We start from the raw sequence: 26,069 nt of genomic DNA, 5'->3' as shown, positions 1-26,069 counted from the left end.
CATATTTTGACCAATACATTTATATAATCATGAGTAATCGTTAAACCAGATATGCACCAGCAATGATGACAGAAGCTCTTTGTGTGGGCTCCTTGCCAATCTTCACTCTGTAACCATTAATCTCATTTTCAATCTCCTGAAGTTTTTTGGTAGCATCCAGAAGGTTTCTCCTGCGTTTCTTCTTCACAGTTTTACAGAGCTCATTTTCATAGGCAAGTTTTTTCGCTGCCTCCACAATCTTCTTCTGGAGCGCAAAGCAGCCCTCCATGTTTCTTAAAAGAGGGTCCTGCAAGGGGGAAAAAACCCATTCATTTTGCATAGAAGAACACAAAATGCGAGGAGTTCTTGCAGCATTTCTGAGAAGAACAAATGAGACAACCTACCGCATCATAAGGGAAAAGATCATCCAATTTGAAAGCAGTTCCCATGCGCCTTCGAACAGTGGGGGGCTTCTCTCCTGATGCCAAAGGATACTCCTTGGGTAACACACCGGTAAGTTCCTGGTCAAAGAAAAATAAAAAGCAAAAGAAAAATCTTAAAATAGGCCGGTTTAAACGGACAAACTTAAAAGACTGTATGGATATATGACAAGCCACTAACAGCTTCCCGGAGGCAGATTCTCTTTAGCTCTTCTTCCTTTAGTGCCAGAATTTCATTTAAGCTCTTCTGTTTGTTCTTCAGTTCTGCAATCTTCTCTTTCTTCTGTTCCTCATTCACATCATTGTCGGCAGAATCTAAAATGAAAGAAAAAGCAAGCTCAATCATGATATCAGTTCGAACGACAAAGTTCATTAGGCTGTTCTTGGAATAAATGAAAGAGGTTGTCTTACTGGAAGAGACCAAACTTCCATTGCTGGCCATGATGAGCTTGTCTTTACTCTCCATGCTGACCAGCTTACTGTTCCTTGGAGCTCCAGTCTCTGAGAGATCCATGGCAATATCACCCAAACTTCTTGCTGTAGTTATTTTAGCCTTTAGGTTAAAAAAAGAAGAAGAAGCGGTTATGACATCATCTCAATTACTTTTGCATGATATCAGCGCAGAGACAAAGCAATGATTTGTGCATTTCTGAATTTATGAGTATTAAGTATTATAGATGCACTAATGCTAATGCATACTCACTTTACTCTGTTTGCGGTCCAGGTAGAACTGGTGTTGGCTGATTGCCATTACCCAGATGGTTTTGATCAGAGAGTGGCTGGCATACCACGTGTGGATGACCTGACCAGACTGACCAAATGTGCGTCTAGAAGCTGTTCTTCTATGGATTAACACATGTGCACATTGAAGTCAACCATAAATACATTCCTCATCCTATTTAGTGTCAATGAGAAAGTTAGTTTCTGTAACGGATATTTTTTGCATTTCATTCAAAGATAAATACTATATGCTTAAAAAAAGGTTGATTTAGTCAAACTAAATAGTTCTTAAATGGATAAAACCAATAAAATTCAACGTTACTACATAAAGCAGTTTATTGGGTTACCTGATATTTTATACCAATTGACAATAAGGCAGGTTGGTGACACTAGTACGGTAACAATGTACAGTGGTGATATCATCTTTGTTTACAGAGCAACCCCAGCCTGTATTACTACTACAGCGTAAAGTGACCCGATTGCTTCACTGCTTCAGTTCAGCGTTGGAAACCCATCAGCTACGTCAAAAAGGCTTTGCATCACTAACATTTACTTAGTCAGTCTATTCAAAGGCCATGTCTTACAGTCTAATAGCGTAAAAATAATGCTGAACGTTTTACAGTAAAAACTAATCAAAAACTGTGCTCATTGAGTGCTTCCGTCTATCTCATTCTGGTTTGTGTCAGGCTCGACCTAGTGTATATTTGTCTCATTTTCTCACCTCTGAGGGTCGTTGACCTCTACGGCAAACTTCTTCTCACGGAAATACAAGTTTTCAAGCTGTTTCCACAGAAAGAGCTACAGAGAAAAAGGAAATGAGATTTAGACAAGAACTATATTCGGAACACAGGAAAAAAAAAAAAGCATTTATTTTCATTGAGCATTCATTTCTATGATTTGCATATTTCTTTGTGAGATTCATCAAGAACTTTTACATCCTTGTATTTATTTCAGCTATTTTTTTCTTTGCTTTCTCTGTCAAATCAGGAAACATGCATTATTAATTCCTAGAAACAATATATGCTGAATTCGCTCACAAAACCAATGACTAGATCATATGGATATTGATATATTTAGCTGGAAGCACGAGACAATTGCTTCAGGTATAAAGCCAATACAATCTAAGCACGACAGAAGCAAAGCGTCCACTGAGCTTGTACCTCAATTTTGCCCTAAAGGGAGAGCACTGAAAAACAGGTCTGTGGTAAAAACATGGCCAAAACAACTGCCATTCATGTGAACTATCCTTTCAGAGCTTTTTTCTAGAGCTCCGTCATAGCTTTTCCCAGCTTAGGGCAGGGAAAGTACAATATCCAAATACTATCAGCATGCGGGGGTGAGGATTTACTAGGAATGTTAATAAATGCTCCCTACCAGGTACTGCTCCAATGCACCTCTGCTCTGAGTAATATGCATAGAAACAATACGATCCGAACATGGATCGTACAATAGATTTGACTGCTAAGAGCATATTAAAACTTAACACATTTCTGACAGTCATGTCTAATAACAACAAAACTAATAATGACAACTTATTCTAATTTCAAAGAACTTAAAATGGACCTTACCAGATCAGTTAGTAAGCCAGTAAAATCCTTTGATAGTTGGAAAGGTTTAGTATAGTCCTGATCTAAAGTTTCCCACAGGGTTGTGGCTTCCTTGAACAATACTCGCTTGTCTGCTTTCAAAGAGACCAAAAGGTGTTGCAAGAGTTTCAGAAAAGTGAGCCCCGCCTCTTCCCTCCCCCTTTCTGTGACATCACTAGCACCTCACTTTGCTCTTACTCACCTTAAGCAGGACTTCTCTTTAAGTACAAGTACTACTCTCTGTTTCCGCCTGCCAACTATGCCATCATCTCTCTGAAACTCTAACTCACACATGTAATTAAACCTCCGCAACTTCATTCTTTCTTTACAGTCACCTCCCTCTTACTCTGATACTCGCTTCCTGTCCTTGTCAAACTAGACAAACAGGTTACTCTCACTGAAATACACACACATAGACATAGGCATTCCTTTTGTTTCATTTTGGGAGGGGATTTAGAGCATTGATCATAATGTACACCCTTCAATAGCTATTCATTAATCTGTGTTCCTTTTCCTGATGGGTCTCATTTTTACAGTCTGAATCTTAATCCATCACCTGTTGGTTTGGATGCTTGCTCCCTTACGCTTCCCAAGGCAAATATGCGAGGAATCTACAACTTTCTTGTAATCATTAATGGCTGGCCATGGCACTCTTCACCTCCTGGTGAAAACAGCATGCCTCTCTCACAGTGACTAAATAGCCCAAAGCGACAGCAACAGGGAATGTCTCACTATCTGACAACATGAAAGTTCCCTGACCTTTCTCTGACATTTAAAACAAATAACTAAAAGTATATACTTCTTATGTCGATGTCGAAAGGTGGAACTGATTACTTAAAATAAGCAGTATAAACACACACCAGACCCAAAATATTTTTTTTAAGTCATAGTTTTTTTTTATTACAAAAACATGTGATAAACCATTATAATGTATTTTTTGTGACAGAAATACTAAGTGCAAAATCAGCTAATTTAAAACTAGGACTGGGTAAGAGAAAACTATTGTTAATACATGAACAGCAGTCATTTAGAATGCTGAGTGAGATAAGCCATTTCAGCATAATTCTTTTAGCCAATTAAATAAGAGATAACTAGATAAAGTCTGAAGGAAAATGAGAGCATGCAAATGGAAAGACAATGGGAACAATCCTCAACACCTCAGACTGTCTGTGACTGATAAAGCAAGACAGGCAGGCACATCTAGGAAGTCTGCAGAAGTTAACAACTAAAATACATTTGAAATTACGTTCAATTTACAAAAAATAAAATAAAAAATGAATTAAATAAATAATTTAAAAAATGAACATGTAAAATGGAAATAAACTAAAATACAATTTTTTTTAAAGGAAAATAATTTTTAAAAGCTTATTTTATTTGTTAACTTGCAGACCCAAACCCTACAGATGATGTATTTTAAAGTATCACTGATCTTGATGTAAATGTAACACGTGTTACCAATTAGCACCAGAGATTTTTTTAGCACCAGTATCGAAAACTGTGGATTCAAATCAGCACTACAAGCATCTAAAAACAGGCTCATGCATCTGGATGTGTGAAAATATTATTCTATAATCCTACACACCTTAAACTCTTTCATGTCACTGGGATAATGATGATGCAGTGCAGAAATATGTTGTGAATATTACACACCCTCATGATGCATCACTAGATCTTCAAAATAAGCTGTGTTCACAGTAGTGAAATGCAGTTATCAGTCCTTTTTTGGAGTGGTAAATACATTTAAAAAAACCTCTTATGCATGAGCTGGACGTAAAAGAAAAAAGAAAAAAAAAGTTGTCAATCTCAAAAACCCTGACTATGTGAACCTGGCCATGAAACATCAAACATTACACAAGAGCACAGATTTATGTGTAAAAAAAAAAAAAAAAAAAAAAAAAACTAACTCTTCAGACAGTAAAGGAACAAATTATTTTAAATATAACAAAGAAGCCACACCAGACACCACCAATACACATGATCCACCATAAACTCATGTATGAAATGCTGTTTCTTTCAAGGCACGTTGCAACCAAAAACTATACATTGTCTTAAAATCTCTGATGTGTCTATGATTTGTTATCACCATATTTACAGACAATCCAGATGGAATCGTCAGCTCTGAATTATGACTCAAATATATTCTGCATCCTCCTCTCTCAGACAAGATACACTCACACACACACACAATCCCTATGGAGGTAACCACAAATAAATAGTAAACTGTTTAGAAAGAAATATGAGCGAGCGGCGCTTGCCTTGCCTGAGCAAAACTCGCCACCTTAACACTAGGGTGTTTTGGGTTGTTGTCAGGTTTTTACTTTTCAGGTAATACTTTATTAATTTGCTTTAAATTAGCAAACAACAGGTTATCTTTATAATAATAATAATCACATTTGCTACTTTTATATTTTAGAAAGGGAATCCCTTGCAAGGGGATCATCACATTTTGGCATCAAAAAGATTGAAAAATACTGCATTAGAGGATGTCCCAGTGAAATAATATACAAGAGCAGAGCATTCAGAGTAAACAACCAAAATTAAAAAAATTATTAACCAACATCTGCCAAGCAATATGTCAAGATCTACAGAAATGTTCCTATTAAAATTGGGATGAAACTGGGGACAGACTAATGACTAGAGTCTTTCATAGGGCATCAGTTCAGAGCCCGGGAAAGTTCAGACAAAAAGTTTCAGAGCTTCTTTTAATACTGAAGACTCCCAATAGCTCTTGCTTGTGGAGGAGTTACAGCCGCGAGACCCCTCGCTCTCCTTTATGGCCCCCTGCTAGGCTAATTGTGTTTTATTGCTTGATCAATTGTCTGGCCTGAGTGAAATGCACAATGGCGGTCAGATTTGCATAATGAGCTCGGCGTGCTGGAAGAAGATTGGGGGGCGGGCGGACACAAAAACTGCCCTCTTGGCAGGAAGCACAATCAATACTAGCCAGATGATGGGTTGCACTCTGACAGGGCCTAGTGTACTTTCAAAAAGAGACAGTTAAAACGCTCAGTCGAGTGGGAAAAGACACACAAAAAGGAGAGGGAGGGAACACCAAATGTGTTACCTTTTTTTTGGTCAGAATTTTACCTTGTAAAAATGTGATTTTTTTTAGCATATATGTAAATATATCAAAGTATCCTGGTAATACTATATGATAGATTCACTGTACCATGGTACCACCACATCTTTCTGTTAAGACAAAATGAGAAATAGAAAGGATTTCTATGTTTACTCTCTCTCTAACCCTCCAGTAGCAGTCTTAGTTTTTCCAGGAGAAGAGCTGATTGGGGTTCTGTCAATGGAGGCAATCCCCCTTCAGACATCCCATTGCTGGCATTGCTCCAGTTCCTGCTCCCCATGAAGCTCCATAATTACACCCTCCACAGGGAGGGGCTGGTGTTCATTGCAGCCATGCAGCAGGGTTACAGAGTGGGACATGCCCATTAACTCTCTGGCATAGGACTGAATATACATTCACACCCAGCTGTATCCTACAAAGCATTGGTGTAATGGATGCCAATTAACAGACACTTTAATGAGTGAGGTTGGGGTGAAATATAGAAGTCCTCCTCATAAAAAAAAGAGCAATGGTTGCTAATCTCTCATATCCTTGAAATGTGATAAAAATGTGGTAAATGAGAATGTTCATTAAAAATGCCAATGAACACAAAATTAGAGCTAAGAGATATCTCAATAGGACATTTTTGGGAAAAACATATTGCACACAGAAATCGGATTGGCTGACTTGGCACAACCTCTGGGATTTGGGGCGCACCAATCCACTTGGAAAAAAAGTTGGGTTAACAAGGTACTGGGTTAATACCATTACCGCTTCTAAGGATGAACTAAGCACTAGATTTGCCAGCTTAATGGCATTGAAATCTGGAAGTTATTTAGCATTTTTTAGGCACTTGGTAGCAAGCAAACTAGAGTAGATGTCCACAGGCAGAATTGTACACTACCGTTTTAAGGTTTGGGGTCAGTGAGATTTTTTTAAATGTTTTTTGAAAGAAGTCTCAAAATGCTCACTAAGGCTCCATTTATTTGATCAGATATTCAGTAAAACAGTAATATTGTGAAATATACTATTTAAAACAACCGTTTTAATATATAAACTACCGTATTCCTGTAATGGCAAAGCTGAATTCAACAGTCATTACTTCAGTGTCACATGACCCTTTAGAAATATTCTGAAGGAATATACAGGGAGGAGGAGGGAGGGGGGCAATTATTTTTATTTTGCCTATGTCACAATAAGAGGTAAATCTGGCCTTGGTGGTGTAAGCATTCAAGGTGACCTATTATGCCCATTTTTAAGATATGTAAATAAGTCTCTGATGTCCCCGGAGTGTGTATGTCAAGTTTTAGCTCAAAATACCCCACAGATAAAAAATGTTAGCATGTTAAAATTGCCACTTCTTGGGGGTGAGCAAAAATGCGCCGTTCTGGTTTGTATCCCTTTAAATGCAAATGAGCTGCTGCTCCCGGCCCCCTTTCAAGAACAAGGCTGAGCTTCAAGAGCTCCATGGCAACAAAACAGGACAATCTCACACATTGAAGAAGTCAGAAACTGTCAGCAGTGTTAAGTTGCGTTGGATTTTCTCCTCAGAGTAAAGGTTAAGAGGCCCATCTGTCACTGTTTTCCATGTTCGTAGAGTTAGTTTCTGGAGTAAATATATAGGCTATAATCTGTGTGTTTACACAGCATTTTTAAAAATGGCGGGTGCTGGTGTTTCGCGTGCGTTCAGCCAATCAGCGTATACTAACATCACGGATAGTTCCTATAGTGCTGATTTAGACCCTACTCTGAAGTAGGAACGAAATTAGTTTCTCCAAAACTCGCCAAAAACTGCAAAAGCTCCTTATGGAGACTCTTATGTACATCATCAAACAACAGAACGTAATGTTTTTTGGCACAGACATTGTATATCCCCAGCTGCTACAGCGAGTAAACAGAAATGGTGGACTGCTGCGGCTCACTCAGGGCGGATCTATGCTAATAGGGCAGATCGTCACCAGTCATGGGAGGAGTTTCCCTACTCTTACATAACAACGGGGAAATCTAAAACCAATTTGGAGAGATTGTTAATCATTTAGGTAAAGGTACCGTGAATTTTAATTAGTAGCTATATGAAGAATTATTATAAATGCCCGGGGTTTGTGATGTTTTTGTGATGTTTTTCTGTTTTATAAAAATTTGTATGTTTGTGAGGTTGAAGCTACTTAAATTGCCCTGTAAAGGGACAAATAAAGATTTTACTACTACTTTATGGAGATTATAAAAAAGGTATTGGGTGGATTTTTATAATTATATTCTTGTTGTTTACACACATCTGTGTTCAAACACCTTATAAAAATTAATTTAGCATAATAGGTCCTAGGGGTGGCACAGTACATGAAAAAACACCCGAACCGTTCGGTTCGCTTGTCTCGGTTCGGAGCGTGTGTGCGTCTCACGGTTTGACGCATGCGCATTCGCAATGTACCCTCGTGCCCGTATGTGACCTCAGACGTGTGTTTCCTTTTCGCGCGAAATAAGACGTGTGGACATACATATGAGGCTTGTTCGACTTGAACCGGCGCTGCACAGAGCGATCAGTGAATAACATCAAAGTACCGCGAGAGCGACGGCTCCTTATGCTTTTCAATCACTCTCGCGGTACTTTGATGTCATAAACCGATCGCCCTGTGCAGCGCCGGTTCAAGTCGAACAAGCCAGTAAAGGTGGAGTATGGAGTGCTGCAGGTCACGTCACGTGTAGAAATGGCAAGTGGGAGAGATAAGGAAGGCTAACGAGGATGGGCCAGCGTCGTATAAGTCCGGTGTGTGGGAACATATTTTGGATTAAAAAAAATGTATCCTCACTCTCAGGGAATAGAAGCATTGTTTATACTGTTTTTATTGTTTTATTGTTTATACTGTGTTGAGGTTGAACTTATGTTTCACTTTATGATTATGGCCTTTGCTATTGCTATAGCCTAATTATAGTAAATTATGTTTAATGTATTTTGACTTATTTAAAAGACAGAGTTTTAAGAGTTCCTCTCTACACTTAAGTTGGCAGTTTGATAAAGGCAGGTTAATTTCAATCTTTGTGTGCTAAAAATGCACATAAGTTCCTGTAGAGATAGTGATACACATTCTCCTTTTTTTTGCCAAATAAACGAAAAGCATGTCATCAATATCTTCTCTCTTGCTGTATCAAAATCTCACCTAGCTTTCCTCGGAGATGGTCCCAATAATGTGCTTAAAGTCAAGTCAAATTCAGTTTGTGCATGATATAATTTTTTTTTTTAATACTGTATCCTAAATTGTGGATAATTAAGCTATATATCATATGCTGAAGTACATTTCTGGAGTGTTAAAGATAAAAAAAAAAATAACAACAAGAACCGTAGAGAACCGAAAACCGTGACCCTAAAACCGTGATACAAACCGAACCGTGGGTTTTTTGAACCGTGCCACCCCTAATAGGTCCCCTTTAAGCATTTCAGATAAATACACCCCTAAATTATGAGTTTGAACCTAGAAAGAACCATTGAATTTTCTTCATTACCACTGTACTCTTTCTTACTCTTACTCCACTGTGCACTGCTCTTAGCACAAAAACAAAAACAAACAAACAAAACAGCAAACCTTTCGTGGCTTGAGCTTGTCTTGCAGGTCGTACTGGCCAATGCCTTTGTAGCTAATCCCCAACCACCACGGTATGCCCTGTTTGTCCTGTAAAAGAATTTTTTTTTTTTTTTTTTTTTTAAAGGAAAGGTAATTACTATTTGCTTTTGTCTGGCATGGTAGAGAAATAAAAAGATCAAATGGGTCCAACCAACACAGCCATTCACATACAGTAGCAGTGATTTAAACAGCACTGTTTGATCTCCAGAGACATTTCTAATGAACTAAGCACAATAGACTAGTTGCACGTGGCCGCCATTTTGGATTTTTGATCAGCGAGTGTGCGGTTGGACACTTCCGGTGTCGCTTTACGCCCGGTGCAGGGAGCCGGAGAAAGCCGAAAATGATCTCTTATAGTTGTTTATAGAATAAATTATATCATTTAAAATACTACTAAGATATATATTACTATCACATGAGCAAATGGCAATTAAATGCACGGATGCAAAGTCAGATTAATGAATGAAATACAACTGTTCATGCACGAACAGAAGATTGTCTTGGTCTCATGCTGCATACGCAATGAGAATTATGCCTTCTGTTAACATTGAGTTACAACTACGATTATATTTGTTTGCATACAATACCGCCTGAACATTCACACGTTTGCCCTGTCTTATTTATCTCCATAAATAGGCCTACTATTTTCTCATTTCTATTTTCATATATTTTCACTTACTTGCAGTTGCTCGATCAATATTATCAACATATATTTTCACTTACTTACATCAGTTGCTCGATCAATATTATCAACATATATTTTCCTTACATGCTTTCTTTGCATCAATTATCTTTATAGATAAAAACGACGGCGAAAAAAAATCGTAATAATTGCGAGTAATTTACATTTTTAACTGTAACGTTAGTTAACACAAACAATTTAATATAGGCCTAGCTATAAGTTTGTGTATATTTTACAGCAAATACTGTATGTGCTGCTTATAAAAAAAACAGATAATGATTTATGAAATATTTATGATTTAAGATGATCTTTACTCATCTCACTTGCACAAAATAAATGCAGTAATAGAACGCATAGAAACGCACAGGTGAAATACGCTGAAGATTATATGCATTTAAATGACATACTAAAATACAAACAGTTAGAGCAATAATAATGTTACCAAATAAAGTAATGCCGACGACCCGGGTGTTTTTGTCACCCTCTGATGACAGATGCTTTTGATGCACATGACTGTTTTTAAAATTCAAGGGAGGCGACTTGCCTTTCAGAGGTGACAGCCTCAGCACTTCACTGGTATGTCTCGTTATGAAACACGTTAAAACAAAGAAGTCAGCTTTTCATGCATTCCCCGTTGGTGACCAGTCCCGAAATTTGAAGCTTTGTCCCACGTCCCGCAAGTCATAAGCAGTGTCCCGCATTTTAATTTCGTCTGCATCATTTTATTTCATCGTCCTTTAAATGACAATTCTACAATAAAAAATGTTAATAATAAAACACTGAACATGCGCAGCGCAGCCGTAATTATTGGTTCTAGTCAGAGAGGGAAAACAAACACCGAGAAACCCCCACACACACAGACAAAAAAAACTGCAACAGAAAAATGGATCTGGCCTCCCGAGAAGAAAAAGCGTCTTGTTCGTATAAGGAATGGGAGAAAAAAACATGGTAAAAACCAGTTACAGGTGACCCTAAAAAAGGAGATGTGTCTAGACACATAATGAATGAGAAGCCCCTACTCGAAGCTGCCATCAGACAAAAAAATATAAATTCAAGATGCACTGAATCCGGTAAGAACGCATTTAATCTCTCTAGTCTTTCCTAATGGAATGTATGTGCTTATTTGGAAATGTGTTTTTTAGCGATTTGATTATTATTTTCACTTAATTATTTAGATTGAATAGACCTGTGCTGTTAAAATGAGTTTTATATTATTAGTGAGGTTCACAGCGCCGGTCAGCGCCGTCATTAACATTAGCAATTTAAAGCATATCACTGCAAAAAGACATCTAATATAAAATCTATATTTATTCACCTAGTATAATAATAGCAAGTTCTCTCTGTGTCCCGCAAAATCAGGTCTGCTGATATAATCAAATATAATCGTAGTTGTAACTCAATGTTAACAGAAGGCATAATTCTCATTGCGTATGCAGCATGAGACCAAGACAATCTTCTGTTCGTGCATGAACAGTTGTATTTCATTCATTATTCTGACTTTGCATCCGTGCAATTGCCATTTGCTCATGTGATAGTAATATATATCTTAGTAGTATTTTAAATGATATAATTGATTCTATAAACAACTATAAGAGATCATTTTCGGCTTTCTCCGGCTCCCTGCACCGGGCGTAAAGCGAAACCGGAAGTGTCCAACCGCACACTCGCTGATCAAAAATCCAAAATGGCGGCCACGTGCAACTAGCCTATTATAAATCAAACCACACAGTGGATAATTATTTAACCAATCATAAATCAAGTAAAGGACATAATAATTATGTCAGCTTCAGTACTTATAATGTCTAGGTTTATGTCCTAAAATACCACATGATAAATCAAATCACATACCTTCACTTTGTAGTAATGAACTCCATATGCAGGCAAGGACTCAACTAAGGTCATATACCTGTTGATTGAAGTTACAACAGTCCAGTAAATAACAGTATAGCACAGAAAGTTAATAAGATAGTGTTTCAGACAAAAACAACAAGGATGAACAACATTTTAACCCTAGTTAATCATCTATAATGCATCACTGACAGTAGTCCTACAAACTCCTAGTGCTTTCACAGTGAGGGGAAATGTCAATATATCAATGGCGGAGCACAAATCAAGCTGACAGAAATGACCTTGTCTCATCCCAATGAGCTAAAAATAAAGTGGGACAGTGTGATTAGGCCGGTTGAAAGCGGTCACTTTCAGTAATGTGGTCTAATTAATTACGCAGTTTCGCTCTTCCACAAACAACTGTGCAGTAGTTATCAGAGGTTGGGCAACAAGCTCAGTCTCACAGTTCCTGTATCTACTGTACGTTCATTGAGGGCCTTTATTTCAGGCAATTCATAAATTATTATTGTACTTACCGTACGATAGCCTGTCCACGACTGAGTCCTTTTAGCTTCTTATAATGCTCGATTACTTTATCTTCACTAGAGGGCAAAAGAGAGAAACGTTACCATCCGCACAATTGCAACCAAATAATAATTGAGCATAAGACCAATATGTGAATGTGCCATTTAAATGACGAGGCTAGTCAGACTATTAACTAGTCAGATATTACACCAGGTGCACCCATGTGTGAAATGCCATCTGGCTGTCTGTCCTGTGAATCACACTCACACACTGTTTATGGCAAATTATCCTAATAACCGGTTCAGTTCCTCAAACACATACACACACTGTAAGTATTCATGTCCACTATTAATATGAAACAGCAAAAACGAAATTAATATGACAGATGAACATTACAGTAAACTTGTACACTAATACAATATATAGACAATTTTTATATATAAACTAACACAGCTGCTTATGCACTTACTCACACAGCTGCCTCTTAAACACTTGCACTAACGCACAGCTGTTTCCTAACATACTCATTCCCACTCACACACTTCAATAATTGCGGTCAGTTAACTGGTTTACTGTCTTACTGCTCCACTCTTACACTCAATACCCATTGATTAAAGCTGCCACATCAATCCTTTTAAGGTGGTAGACTTCAACATCTAGACGTCTAGGGTTACAGTAGCCAGAGGGCAGGCATCATTAACAAGCAAGTTAATTAGCAAGGTTTGTTTGAAATAAACAGGCTACAGCTTGCACACTACAACCTGGCTACACTAAAGTTTTTGAGTTTCAAGACTCATAACACATTTATTCACACTTATGGAATATGTTGGTTTTAGACACTGAATAATGTTCTGAAAAATATGATCATGATGGATACAATCAAGTCTCGCCTACATAATTTCCTTCCGAATATTGCGTTTCACTCTGAAAAATGGCATATTACAGAAGTTACCTGCCTTTATTACAGAAACAAATATGCAGTCTTACCAGAATGCTAATGATGGGTGCTCCTTTAAAACCGCAGTGGGGAAAGCTGGAAGCTTTTTTAAGTCTGATCTTGTGCTTTCATCACTAAAAGATTGAAACAAACAAAAACATCACTAACTGTGTTAAAAATGAGATACTTCCTAGCTAAATATATGCTAGTGTATAAAACACAAAACATGGTTGTACCGTATGACTACAGTATCAAGACCGTATAGTACAGTACAGTATTTGGTTGCATAGATTTCAAACAAGAGGGTTTTTTTTTTTAAAAGACTTGCATCAAATTTCTACGGAAGCGTATTGCATTCACTTGAAGAAAAAAATCTACTCTGTTTTTCTGAACTAATGAGTTAATTATCTCAGAATTACGAGATAATTTTTCATGGAAAAAAAGTTTTTGCTCTGTTTTTCTGAATTTCTGAGTTTTTGAGATAATCAAGTCATTAATTCAGAAAAACAGAGCAAAAAAATGTTTCCATGAAAAATTCTCTCGTAATTCTGAAATAATTAACTCATTAATTCAGAAAAACAGAGTAGATTTTTTCTTCAAGTGAATCCAATACGCTTCCGTAAATTTCCTTTTTAGGCATTAAAAGCAATGTATGAAGTGTTTGTTAAAATTAATTTAAAAAAAATTACTGACAAATTTTTTTTGAACATATTTTCCAAAACACACCCTTAAAAAATCATTACTAACAGTCTGAAACAGTCAATACCAACAGGAAAGCTAATACATTTTCTTATTTTAAAAATTGATTATTAACAGTCGAGTGCAGTTACTTGAAACATTGAAATATTACACATTTTTATATACTTTTGACTGATGTCCCATTACTGCAACACCTTTTGCAATGTACAACCTAATTTTTTTCATATATTTCAATAGGTTTTCATTTCATTAGATTTTATTGAAACTTGACATTGGCAAACCAGAAAGAATATAAATGTATAGATTCTGTAAATGTCAAAACAAGGCATGATTTAAGAGATAATGCTTGCTTGATGACAGATTAGCATATTTTTCTTTTAGAGCTTCTTGATGTTTGAGGAGCATACCATTTTTATCTTTCATCCTCATGCTGGAATTCCTTTCCAGATAGATGGGCTTCCTATTGCAAACAGCTCACAACTCTTACACTTTAAACCAATTAATGTTTAAATTACAAATCATCTTGAGTGATTTTTTTATAGTCACTCAGAGCAGATTTTTAAAGATTAGATGTAAATGTAAAACAGATTTCCCATGTAAGCTGAAGTTAGTGATAGTGATGATGCAGTACTTGAGCTAATAGCATCTTATCTCAGTGGAGAGAGTATACTATATCAAAGTCTGTTACCTGAATATACAGTTATAGCATTTCAATTACAAAGCATGTTTAAAGTAATAGTTCTGTCGTATACTTCATGCTCATGTTGTTCCAAAGCCGTATGACTTACTTTTTTCTTCTCTGAAACAAAGAGCATGTAATTGCATGGACAAACGGCATCTAGTGCTGAATCGAAGAAAGTCAGTCATACAGGTTTGAAGTGGCATGGGGGGGGGGGGGGGGGGGGGGAATGTACTTCAATAAGGGATAGTTATTGCAATTAATCTTTGCAATAACTATCCCTTTAAGGGCTTAGAAGCCTTAATATTTAACTACCGTACAACAAAAGCAACTCAAAAAGTGTAACCATTGTGATGGAAGGAAAGACACACAACACCCGAATTCATAAAACACGACAGCAGTGTTATAGAAAACCCTCATTGTCATACGTTTCCAGATATCTGATCTGCTCAAGCAAGCTTTGAACTGATCTTTTCCAAAACCAAGTTGAGGGTGAAGTGGGCGATATTGTTTTTACAGGAAGCAATTACCAGAAAACAAAGGGGCAAAAACTGATCTAAATGTGCAGAACACTTTAAAACCACAACATCTGAGTCAGAATACTTTGAAAATTAATTGAAGACAAAAGGAAACAGGTTACAGAATTGATAACATAAAACCTCTCTAGCCCCGCTTATCAGCCCATTAATACCTTGCTCGGCTAAGCACCACTATATTCCCTGGCGCTCTTCCCTTTCCAAGCCAGTTGGTTCTGCAGTTCAGCGATTTATGATAAGTTTGAAGGTATAAATCTAGCAGGCTGGGTTGATGATGTGGTAAAATACAGTAAGCTGGTTCCCTGAGACTGCAATGCCTTGTCAGCAATCTGGAATTCATTATGCTGTCTGTACTATCAAAGAGTTGGCAAGGAAGGGCGGGCACATGCTTAACCCAGCACAAGCAACGCATGGAGGAGTTAGAGCCATGTGTCAGCTTTTTCAAGAATACACAGAGTGCATTAGTGCCCGCCCACTTAATCAGTGGCTTTGGTTCCGGAAGTATTTTTTCCATTTGTTTTTCCTATAGGGATTTTTGAAAGTTTTCTTTTTAAAGCCATGATTGAAGCAAACCAGCTCAGAGGTGAATCACAACATTACAAACCTTTACTCGAAGCTCAAAATATCAGAAAATTTGACAAAAAGACAAAGGTAGAAAAACGTGTAGGCCTACGTGACTGCTTTAAGGTTTGGTTTCGTCACGCGGACATTGCACAGACAGTCGAAGTATACTTTGGGCTTTAGTGAGGGGAAGAACTACTTTCCCTCACTACTGAAGCATTGCTAATGGCAATCAAATTAAAAACTATAGAGAAATATATAAATATTTAAATTTGTTGATTATATCTAGAGAAACATTATATTTTAAATGTATTTTTAATATATATGGCTTCAATAAAAGCATGTAACATTGATTAACAACTTCTGAGTAGATCTATTTTTTAAGGCTCATAAAAGTTATCGTTAAAAACTAATTCCCTTAAGGAGAAAATGAATGGAATTTTTACTTCCAGCACCCGACTATTGCACTCTACAGGTCTTGATGTCAACGTCTTTGAAACGCATGTGATTTCTGCTTAGAATTCAGGTTCAACAGGATCAAGCATTTTCATAACAGTATTTAAAAATATAAAAGTGATTAATATTTATTTTAAAAGTGACACCACTTCTTAAACTTTCCATATTCTCTCTAAAGAACTAGGAAATATTAGGAGGTGATTGTATAGGAAGAACCCCTGAGTTGTTGCCCCTGACATAAACTGCAGACAGATGACATCAGCATCCTGCATGACGCCCTATGTCTGCCAACGGGAGATGTCTCCACTCCCTTTCCACTAACATCTATGCAGTCTTAACAGAGGAGGAGTGGTAGGTTTATATGAAGAGAGACGTGGGGGTCTTCTAGCTTCCTACATAAACTTAAAGCCCCGGGCCTCCCAATGCAACTGCTCTGGCTTTATGAGATCTGGGAGCTTCATCCACATGAAATAACAGAAATTAAGGGAAGAGAAAGTCTAAAGGGTTTGCTGATGTTAAGCCCACTTATACTATAAGAGGATGCTATCAGTAATGATACACTGCTACCAGAACTGCTTAATTATGTGCCAGCAAATAAATAGTGAAGGGTATATCAGACATAAAAATGTACTAACATGACCCACCTAGGCTATATCTTTAACCAAAAACTCAAAATTGGGAATAGACTACCATTTTAAAATGTTTGGGGTCTGTAAAATTGAGGTTTTTGAAAAAAGTATATTATACTCAGCAAGGCTGCATTTATTTGATAAAAAATACAGTAAAACAGGAATATTGTGAAATATTATTACAATGTAAAATAACCACTTTCTATTGAATATATTTAAAAATGTAATTTATTCCTGTGATGCAAAGCTGCATTTTCAGCAGCCATTACTCCAGTCTTTAGTGTCACATGATCCTTCTATGCTCAAGAAACATTTCTTATGATCAATGTTGGAAAAAGTTAATGCTTAATATTTTTGTGGAAACCATGATACTTTCTTCAGGATTCTTTGATGAATAGAAAGTACAAAAGAACAGAACTTATTTGAAATAGAAATCCTTTGTAAGTAATCTTGCTGAATAAAATGATATTAAAAAAATATAATATGCCACCTGTGTAATCTGACCTCCCATTTTCCCGACAAGCCCTTTCAATATGTCCCTTCCTGTCCATTTCGACATAAGCACGTCGACACAGAATGAAAACAAAGCTTGCAAGCCATTTCACAAGGCATTTAACAAGTTACCCACTGCTAAACAAAAGCAGTCGTTGTTGTAAGGTAAACATTTTCAGAGTAAAAGGGGCTGTTTGCACACCTCTGTTCTCTCACTCTGCTCAACAGTGGACAAGCTCTGTTTCCCAACAATGAACTGCAAGGCTACCGAGAAAAAGTAGTCAACACGACACGTTCAAACCTTGCAGACCAATTCATCCTTTTCATTTGTTAGGGTTTCGTTAACAGATTGCTTTATCCCAATGCATCCCATTCACTGCCTCAAGCACATGTTAACAGAGAGGATGAAGAATTCCATTACTCACAACAACTAATCACTTGGAGTAAACCTCCTGAAAATTTATGAACGGAGAACTAGGTAATATGCCAACTGGCATGATGACTGTAAAAATGTGCTTAGAAAGTGGCCAACATTTATAAACAACAAAAAGCTCTGAATTGAATTATGCTGTCGTACATGAAATGCAACTGTCAAGGGTCCTTTTTTAAGGTTTGAGTCCAGAAATATCTAAGCCATGGACATATACATCACATACAGGGTTCCAGACTGCGACCAAATTGGTCGCATATGCGACCATTTTTTGAGAATGTGCGAGTTAAAATGTTATGTGGTCGCATTTGTGCGAGTGGACGCTTGAGCAACAGAACGCCGTTGTATCAGCTGCTGCAGTCCGTAACTTATGTTCAAAATGAACGAGTAGGCTACATCATGATTTCCTTTTCCAAACCGTGTTTTTGACTTATTCTGAATCACTACGGTACGCCTATAATAAGTGTTTATATTCGGAGTATTTTATCACGGGGTCGTCTCGGCTGCGGAGTAGCCCAGTGCCTGCGTGACTCGCCATAGACATTAACGGAGAGAAGTTCCGTCTACAATGTTCTTCCGCAAGACACGTGCAGTTTATTTATTGACGAACGTAGACGTCACGCGCATTGCACACTGATGGTGAAACGCGCCAATTACGAATTCACGAATTAAGGCATACAAAAATGATAAAAATGGTCTCACGAAACACAGAGCCCCTTCCTCCTATGTCTTTTCAGCGGTTATATTTTCCTCTGTCGAGCGATTACTCTCATGATCGCTCGACAGAGGAAAAGGAAATTATTATAAAATGCAGAAGGTAAGGAGTGTGAGATTTCTGCTTTTTGTTACAACTATAAACTTTGATAACGAAAAATCTGTATCAGTTTATTATAATAGGCTACTCTAATCTTTTAAAATGTAATGCATTTGAATGTTTAATGATTTTTAAAAGATAGAAAGATGATAATAGACAGATAGACAAATAGATAGATAGATAGATAGATAGATAGATAGATAGATAGATAGATAGATAGATAGATAGATAGATAGATAGATAGATAATGATTCAAATGTAAATAGATAGATTGTATATAATAATTCAAATGTAAAATGCTTAAAATTACAGATTAAAATTACTGTCCAAAATCCATGAAAATCCTGAAATTTGGCAATGATAATTCATATATTACAGGTATTTCTGCTGCAACCCAGAAAGCCTTTGCTAGCCTTGGTCCATTAAAACCACTATTCATCAGCATGCATTGATTAATCCCATGGCATGTAGCAAAAAAAAGAAAAAAAGGTGCGACCAAATCATATGCTGGTGCGACCAACTGAGAAAGTTGGTAGCACCAGTGCAACCAGTGGAAAAGTTAGTCTGGAGCCCTGACATATATTGACTGCCAGTTCTACTCACTCATTAAATGTTTCCTTTGGAAATGATCAACTAGGGCTGAATTCACAGCATTGAGGCACACAACCTGAACATTAACTCAAAAATGCTTACTTTTAGATGGATCTAACTAACTTACAAAAACAATTCCACCCCCAAGTTGGATGGACACTAATTTTAGCAATACAAATAAAAATAGAACATTCCTTTTTTTTTGCAGTTATTTTGTAAGGTATGATGGAATTTATCATCTACCAAATTATAATTTGAACACCAGTGCAAAAACTGAATGTGGCAATTTTTTTTTCATTTCATGTTTGGTCTGGAAAGGAACTGACTTTTAATTGAGTTTAGAATGTTATGTAATTAACAGCAGTATTAAAAGTTAAATATCTGAAGAGTTTAGCTTTGTAACCCCCTACGCCTGTTACTTGCTGTTGATTAATGGCCTCTATCAAATTTTATAATGCTAAACTGTAAGAAGAGGAAGCTTAAACTATGGTGACAGTAATACCAATTTCAAGCATAACCTTAATACTAATGTTTTGATCCCAAAAAATACAAGGCATATCAGTAAATATAAATACAAAATAAAGTAGTGAGTACAGTGAGGCTAAAAGTATGTGTAAACTTCAGACACACTCGTACATGCGCCGAAAATTTCGACCCCACAAATGATCCTTAACCTCATCTCATCAACCTCAACTTTCAAATATTGCATTTTCTGTTAACCACCTGGTTCCAAGGTCATTTTAGTGGATTCAACTTTCCCTTAAGTTCACACAGGTGTCCTAGCAGGTGCCTGTTCCATTAAGTTGGACAATATATATATATATATATATATATATATATATATATAACGTTATATATATATATATATATATATATATATATATATATATATATAAACTTGATATATAAAAGCTGTCTTCATTTTGAACAATATCTATTAATTATTCAAAGTCAAACAAATAAATAACTTTAAAACTATAGATAGGTAGATAGATAGATATCTATCAATTAGAATATAAAGTCTGTATTAGATGATATATCTGGACTGAGACTTTAAAGGTCGGTTACCCCTGATCTAATGTCTTCCAAGATCTAAGTTTTCTCTTACCTTATGAAGTCTCCGTTTGCCTCCTAAAGAAAGAGACAAAAGTGCTTGTTGATGAATCATTTCAGACTGAACCTTTATAACATTAACTGTTACATGCTTGAGTCTTGAGTCAATGCGGTAAGAAGCTTAACGTTAACTCCAGAGTGGGTTTGCTACAGACCACAAGTCTCTAAACTTTGTATTAGACATTTTCCAAATAATGTATGTTGATATATTCACAGTTAACGTTAAGTTGCACCGTAAGCACTTCAACGCAAAAATACAAACTTGCAACGAAAGAACGTCGATTGATAATAACTTACAGTTTAGCGAAAATATACATGCAAATTCTGTCGTAAAAAACATTAGTACCCATGTCGTTGTAACTGGTTTTTTTCCAAAGCAGCTTAAAATCAGTTCAGGAGATACAAATTGCGTGTGAAAATTACTCGCAGCGAGTCTGTCAAAACTAACCCAGAGAACTAAAATTCTCACTCACCTGAACAGTGTATGCAGCTAACTTAAAAACGATCTCACTCTCCACTTCAATGGTTTCCTGTAAGTATTTAAAAGGAAGGAGTACAAAATTATTAAATCGCTTTACACGTAAGGCTTTCGGCAGACACACCGAATCTAACTATTTATCCCACCAGTTCCACCACACACAGGTTCCACAGTGGACGATACCATCTTTGTAAACAGACACGGGGTGTTTGTACGAAAGTGATCACTTTATCTACCTTAAACGCACTGTATCATTACACAACTAACATATTATTACGATAACACATGAATTTAGTATTTTAAAAACATAAAAGACACTAATATATTTAATATGACTGCAGTACATAACTTGGACCACCCCAGGATGACATGGTACAGACTGGGAGCAGGTTCTTCAGCGCTGCGCTCATGTTTCAACCTCAACGTGCATCAAAATAAGTTACTCTGGTGTCTCGCGAACGCAAATAATAATAAAAAACTGTTTAAAAAAAGGTTTTCACCACACGTTCGCGCAAGGGTAATTTTAAATATAAGTCTAAAGAAGTTTGTGGCTGTAGTACTACAGTTACAGGAGTAGATTAATCAGTCAACATGGGGTCGCTGTACAGCAACGAGAAAAATCCCTCAACCACTCAATCACGCCACAGCGCCCCTCACACAATCCACACCACAAAGAACGGATTAACAGCAATATTGCAAATATTTACTTATATTTAGTGATGTCACTCGATTAAAAATAACTAAATAATTCTGTAATCACGATTAATCTCACCTAACATTACAAAATGTAATATATTTATATATATATATTAATATTGTAATACATAACTTCACATTTAATTTGTTTGATGGCATGATCACTGAGTAGCTACTATGAATGAAGGCCAGTATCATCAATATTGCTACTGATGTATCCATTTAAAAAAAAAAAAAAAAAATCCTCAATTTCTGGGGATTAAATGTGTAATTACAGCCATTTATTATTTTTAACATTCAATAAGCTTAAAAAAATACAAGAGTTTTAATTTAGGGGAACTTAAAACAATCTTCACATAAACCCATTTTATTAAATGCCACATTTAGTTATAGTTTTCTTTATTTTTGCCCCATGTAACCTTGTAGCTATTTTAATTAATAAGGTTATTATTACATGACATTTTACATATCAGTGAGTCAGTGACATTTCACAATTCTTGATTTTTAAACCACAACAAAAACTACTAGCCTGAAGTCCACATTTTTAATGTAAACAGTCAATAATAAAACTGTCAGGCATTTAACCTTATACTGCAGCAAACTGCACAAAATTACAGAAAAAACTTAAAAAATTCTTAAATGTCCATATTTATTCCCATTTACAGAAAATAGATGTAAATAATTATATCTTTGTCAAAGATAAGCAAATAGTAAACGCCAACAGAAAAAAAAAAATCACACTGCATATATACCCAATTGCTTCAAAATTGCTCCAGTAACAATTAGTAGCCTATTTCCCACCAATTTTTTGTGTAAACTTTAACTTTTTTTTGTTACACCGTGTCCTAACTACACGCGACGCCACGACGTGCGAAAAAAGATATATTTTCCATGTTAATCAGAGTTTTTGTCCTAACCAGCCGCGACGGCGACATGCAACGATTTTATTTTAGAAACGGTTTCTATTTTTCTGCAACGTCGCGCTGGAACAACAAACACAAAGTGTGGCAATAATAATCTCAGGTACTATTTATGTGCTTTATTTAATGTTAAAAGTGTGTAATGTGACTTTGAATATCATTTAGTGCTCCCAGCTTTGTAGCTGTAAAAGCAACAATGGATAATTCACCCCAGATCTTGAAATTAAACAAACTAGTGCAAAGTGCCCGTGCAAAATCAGTTTTTGTGTGTGTTTTTAGTAATTGTTGGTTTGGTGTGTTTGAGTGCTCATTGTTACAATTACACAGCAAAAGTTCAGTGACATTTTTATTTGTGCATGGTAGAAAGCAAATACTGATACTGACATAATGACATAAAATAAATATGGAAAATTGAACTACACAATTCAGGGAGCTACACAGTGAGGGGGAGTGGCCACTCAGTGTGCAGTGTGAGAGGGGGAGTGGCCACTCAGTGTGCAGCGTGAGAGCGGGAGTGGCCACTCAGTGTGCAGCGTGAGAGGGGGAGTGGCCTCAGTGTGCAGTGTGAGAGGGGGAGTGGCCACTCAGTGTGCAGCGTGAGAGAGGGAGTGGCCACTCAGTGTGCAGCGTGAGAGGGGGAGTGGCCTCAGTGTGCAGTGTGAGAGGGGGAGTGGCCACTCTGTGCAGTGTGAGAGGGGGAGTGGCCTCAGTGTGCAGTGTGAGAGGGGGAGTGGCCACTCAGTGTGCAGTCTGAGAGGGGGAGTGGCCTCAGTGTGCAGTGTGAAAGGGGGAGTGGCCACTCAGTGTGCAGCGTGAGAGGGGGAGTGGCCTCAGTGTGCAGTGTGAGAGGGGGAGTGGCCACTCAGTGTGCAGTGTGAGAGGGGGAGTGGCCACTCAGTGTGCAGCGTGAGAGGGGGAGTGGCCTCAGTGTGCAGTGTGAGTGGCCACTCTGTGCAGTGTGAGAGGGGGAGTGGCCACTCTGTGCAGTGTGAGAGGGGGAGTGGCCTCAGTGTGCAGTGTGAGAGGGGGAGTGGCCACTCAGTGTGCAGTGGGAGAGGGGGAGTGGCCACTCTGTGCAGTGTGAGAGGGGGAGTGGCCTCAGTGTGCAGTGTGAGAGGGGGAGTGGCCACTCAGTGTGCAGTAGGAGAGGGGGAGTGGCCACTCAGTGTGCAGCGTGAGAGGGGGAGTGGCCACTCAGTGTGCAGTGGGAGAGGGGGAGTGGCCACTCAGTGTGCAGTGTGAGAGGGGAAGTGGCCACTCAGTGTGCAGTGTGAGAGGGGGAGTGGCCACTCAGTGTGCAGTGTGAGAGGGGGAGTGGCCACTCAGTGTGCAGCGTGAGAGGGGGAGTGGCCACTCCGTGTGCAGCGTGAGAGAGGGAGTGGCCACTCAGTGTGCAGCATGAGAGGGGGAGTGGCCTCAGTGTGCAGCGTGAGAGGGGGAGTGGCCTCAGTGTGCAGTGTGAGAGGGGGAGTGGCCTCAGTGTGCAGTGTGAGAGAGGGAGTGGCCACTCAGTGTGCAGCGTGAGAGGGGGAGTGGCCTCAGTGTGCAGTATGAGAGGGGGAGTGGCCACTCAATGTGCAGCGTGAGAGGGGGAGTGGCCTCAGTGTGCAGTGTGAGAGAGGGAGTGGCCTCAGTGTGCAGCGTGAGAGGGGGAGTGGCCTCAGTGTGCAGTGTGAGAGGGGGAGTGGCCTCAGTGTGCAGTGTGAGAGGGGGAGTGGCCTCAGTGTGCAGTGTGAGAGAGGGAGTGGCCACTCAGTGTGCAGCGTGAGAGGGGGAGTGGCCTCAGTGTGCAGTGTGAGAGGGGGAGTGGCCACTCAATGTGCAGCGTGAGAGGGGGAGTGGCCTCAGTGTGCAGTGTGAGAGAGGGAGTGGCCACTCAGTGTGCAGTGAGAGGGGGAGTGGCCAGCGGCTAGAGCGGCAAAAGCCATGTGTGCTTCTTTTACCGATATATTTAACGATATCTTTTGCATTTCTAATCCAAACAACGTCAAACTTGGCACTGCACTGCACTTTCTCGTGCCCGTAGCAAGACACCTGTCAAGTTTGAAATCCATCGGACTAACGGTTCGAGAGATATGCGAATAACAGACAGACGTTCCTGTAATTTATAGATATGGAAACAAGAACGTTCAAACTGTGAAGAAACAAGTGTATTATTTGACAAAGATTGTTTTAGTAAGTCAGTAGCCTATGTATTTGAATACTGTTTAAATTGTGTAATATTTGTGAATTTGATTATGTAGCCTACTTATCCATTTTCTTGCGAGTGTCGTCAAGATTACTCTCTGGTGCTGTGCACTTGCCACGAGACTCCGCCCACACGCTGTTCTGATTGGCTGTGGGTTTTGATTGATTTTTACGCATCTCGCAGTCGCGTCGCGTCTAGTGTGGACAGACGAATTATTTGTCGCTGGAATCTTATCGCATCGCGTCTGGTTAGGACACGGTGTTAGATAGTAAAATACGTATATGATTATTTTGGAATTAGCCTATGTGAACTGTAATGGTTTCTGTTTAGAAAAAAAAAAAAAAGGAAGTCTGTCAGAGCAAGCTAAATTCATACTACCTTCTTTCTTTATCAAATGTGTTAGGTTGAGTTAGATTTGGTGGTTCAATAATGGCCTTTACAGTTGAAAGAGGCTACAGAGGAACCAGCCAACCCAGCAGCATCCTGCTGTGCCAGGGCTGTCATCTGTAAATGCCCGTAATCAAAAAGAACTTAATGGAAGCCACCTGCCAAGCTCTTTTAAAGCCTCACAAAAGAAAGAAAAAAAATCAAAGGGAAAAATCATCCACAGACATTTGTTGTAGAAACCATAAGAATATTGCACTACTAAATAAGAGTATTGCAATCTTTAATAGATTTTGGATGTTTTGATCTGTGACATGATTTTGATATTTGGATCACTTACATTGTAGACAGATATCTTAGCATTCCGGAAAAACAGTTTGACAGTGGTAGCATCTTTCAAACATGCAACACTCTCGATGTAAAACCTACAGAAAACAGCGACAATCAATGAGGAACATAAATGAACTCCTATGATAAACCAATACTAACAATCATTGCATATAAAGATAATAAAATACAAAGTAATTAGTTATGAATGAGAAATTATTGTCAATCTCAATGCCAAATCTTGTATGTCTTGCTTTTGTATGTTGAAGTTGCACCAGCATGCCTCATGCTGTACTGGTGGCGCCCCCTATTGGTTAGCCATTGGACATGCAAATGAGTGAATCTGAACTAACCTGACTTGGAATTTGAGCTCAAGTGGTCCAGTCTTTTTGGAAAAGTCATGGTCCAGCACCCTGCGATCCAGTTGAAGCCAGTTTTTTTGACCCCTGATAAATGGCAAAAAGTCTAATTCAATACTTGGGCTAAATCACATAAGAAACATAATGATGTCTTTGAAAGACTTGCAAGAACTATTTATGGTTGTACATAATTAAACCTCACATGTTGTGTATGATCCTATATGTGCTTTGTTTGACTGAATGAATGATCAAAAGCAAGTAGGTATTTAAAAAAAAAAAAAATCATAAAACAACAATAGGCTCCTTGTAAAAGTGGAATACCTCTGAAGCCCCATCTAAGCCTTTT

General features: G+C 38.0%; 1 protein-coding gene across 4 annotated transcripts in view; it reads right to left on the bottom strand.

Annotated features, from left to right (window-relative positions):
- The window catches only part of frmd4ba (FERM domain containing 4Ba), a 59,866-nt gene that overhangs the window by 11,931 nt on the left and 21,866 nt on the right, over positions 1–26,069 (bottom strand). For all 4 annotated transcript variants that reach the window (XM_056253714.1, XM_056253711.1, XM_056253712.1 and 1 more), the window contains exons 4-17: positions 25,718–25,810; positions 25,378–25,462; positions 20,845–20,901; positions 20,367–20,389; positions 13,422–13,505; positions 12,446–12,511; positions 11,931–11,988; positions 9,362–9,448; positions 1,861–1,937; positions 1,123–1,261; positions 831–972; positions 601–734; positions 384–500; positions 58–286 (exon numbers count right to left, since the gene is read on the bottom strand). In XM_056253714.1, the coding sequence (XP_056109689.1) occupies positions 58–286; positions 384–500; positions 601–734; positions 831–972; positions 1,123–1,261; positions 1,861–1,937; positions 9,362–9,448; positions 11,931–11,988; positions 12,446–12,511; positions 13,422–13,505; positions 20,367–20,389; positions 20,845–20,901; positions 25,378–25,462; positions 25,718–25,810 (1,391 nt within the window). The remainder of the gene's footprint in view (positions 1–57; positions 287–383; positions 501–600; positions 735–830; positions 973–1,122; positions 1,262–1,860; positions 1,938–9,361; positions 9,449–11,930; positions 11,989–12,445; positions 12,512–13,421; positions 13,506–20,366; positions 20,390–20,844; positions 20,902–25,377; positions 25,463–25,717; positions 25,811–26,069) is intronic.

Source organism: Rhinichthys klamathensis, unplaced genomic scaffold (genome assembly GCF_029890125.1).
Source record: "Rhinichthys klamathensis goyatoka isolate OS25496 unplaced genomic scaffold, OSU_Roscu_1.1 h1tg000109l_1, whole genome shotgun sequence".
Lineage (NCBI taxonomy): Eukaryota > Metazoa > Chordata > Actinopteri > Cypriniformes > Leuciscidae > Rhinichthys > Rhinichthys klamathensis.
The sequence above is the reverse complement of the archived record's forward strand: the minus strand, read 5'-3'. Positions and strand labels throughout refer to the sequence as shown.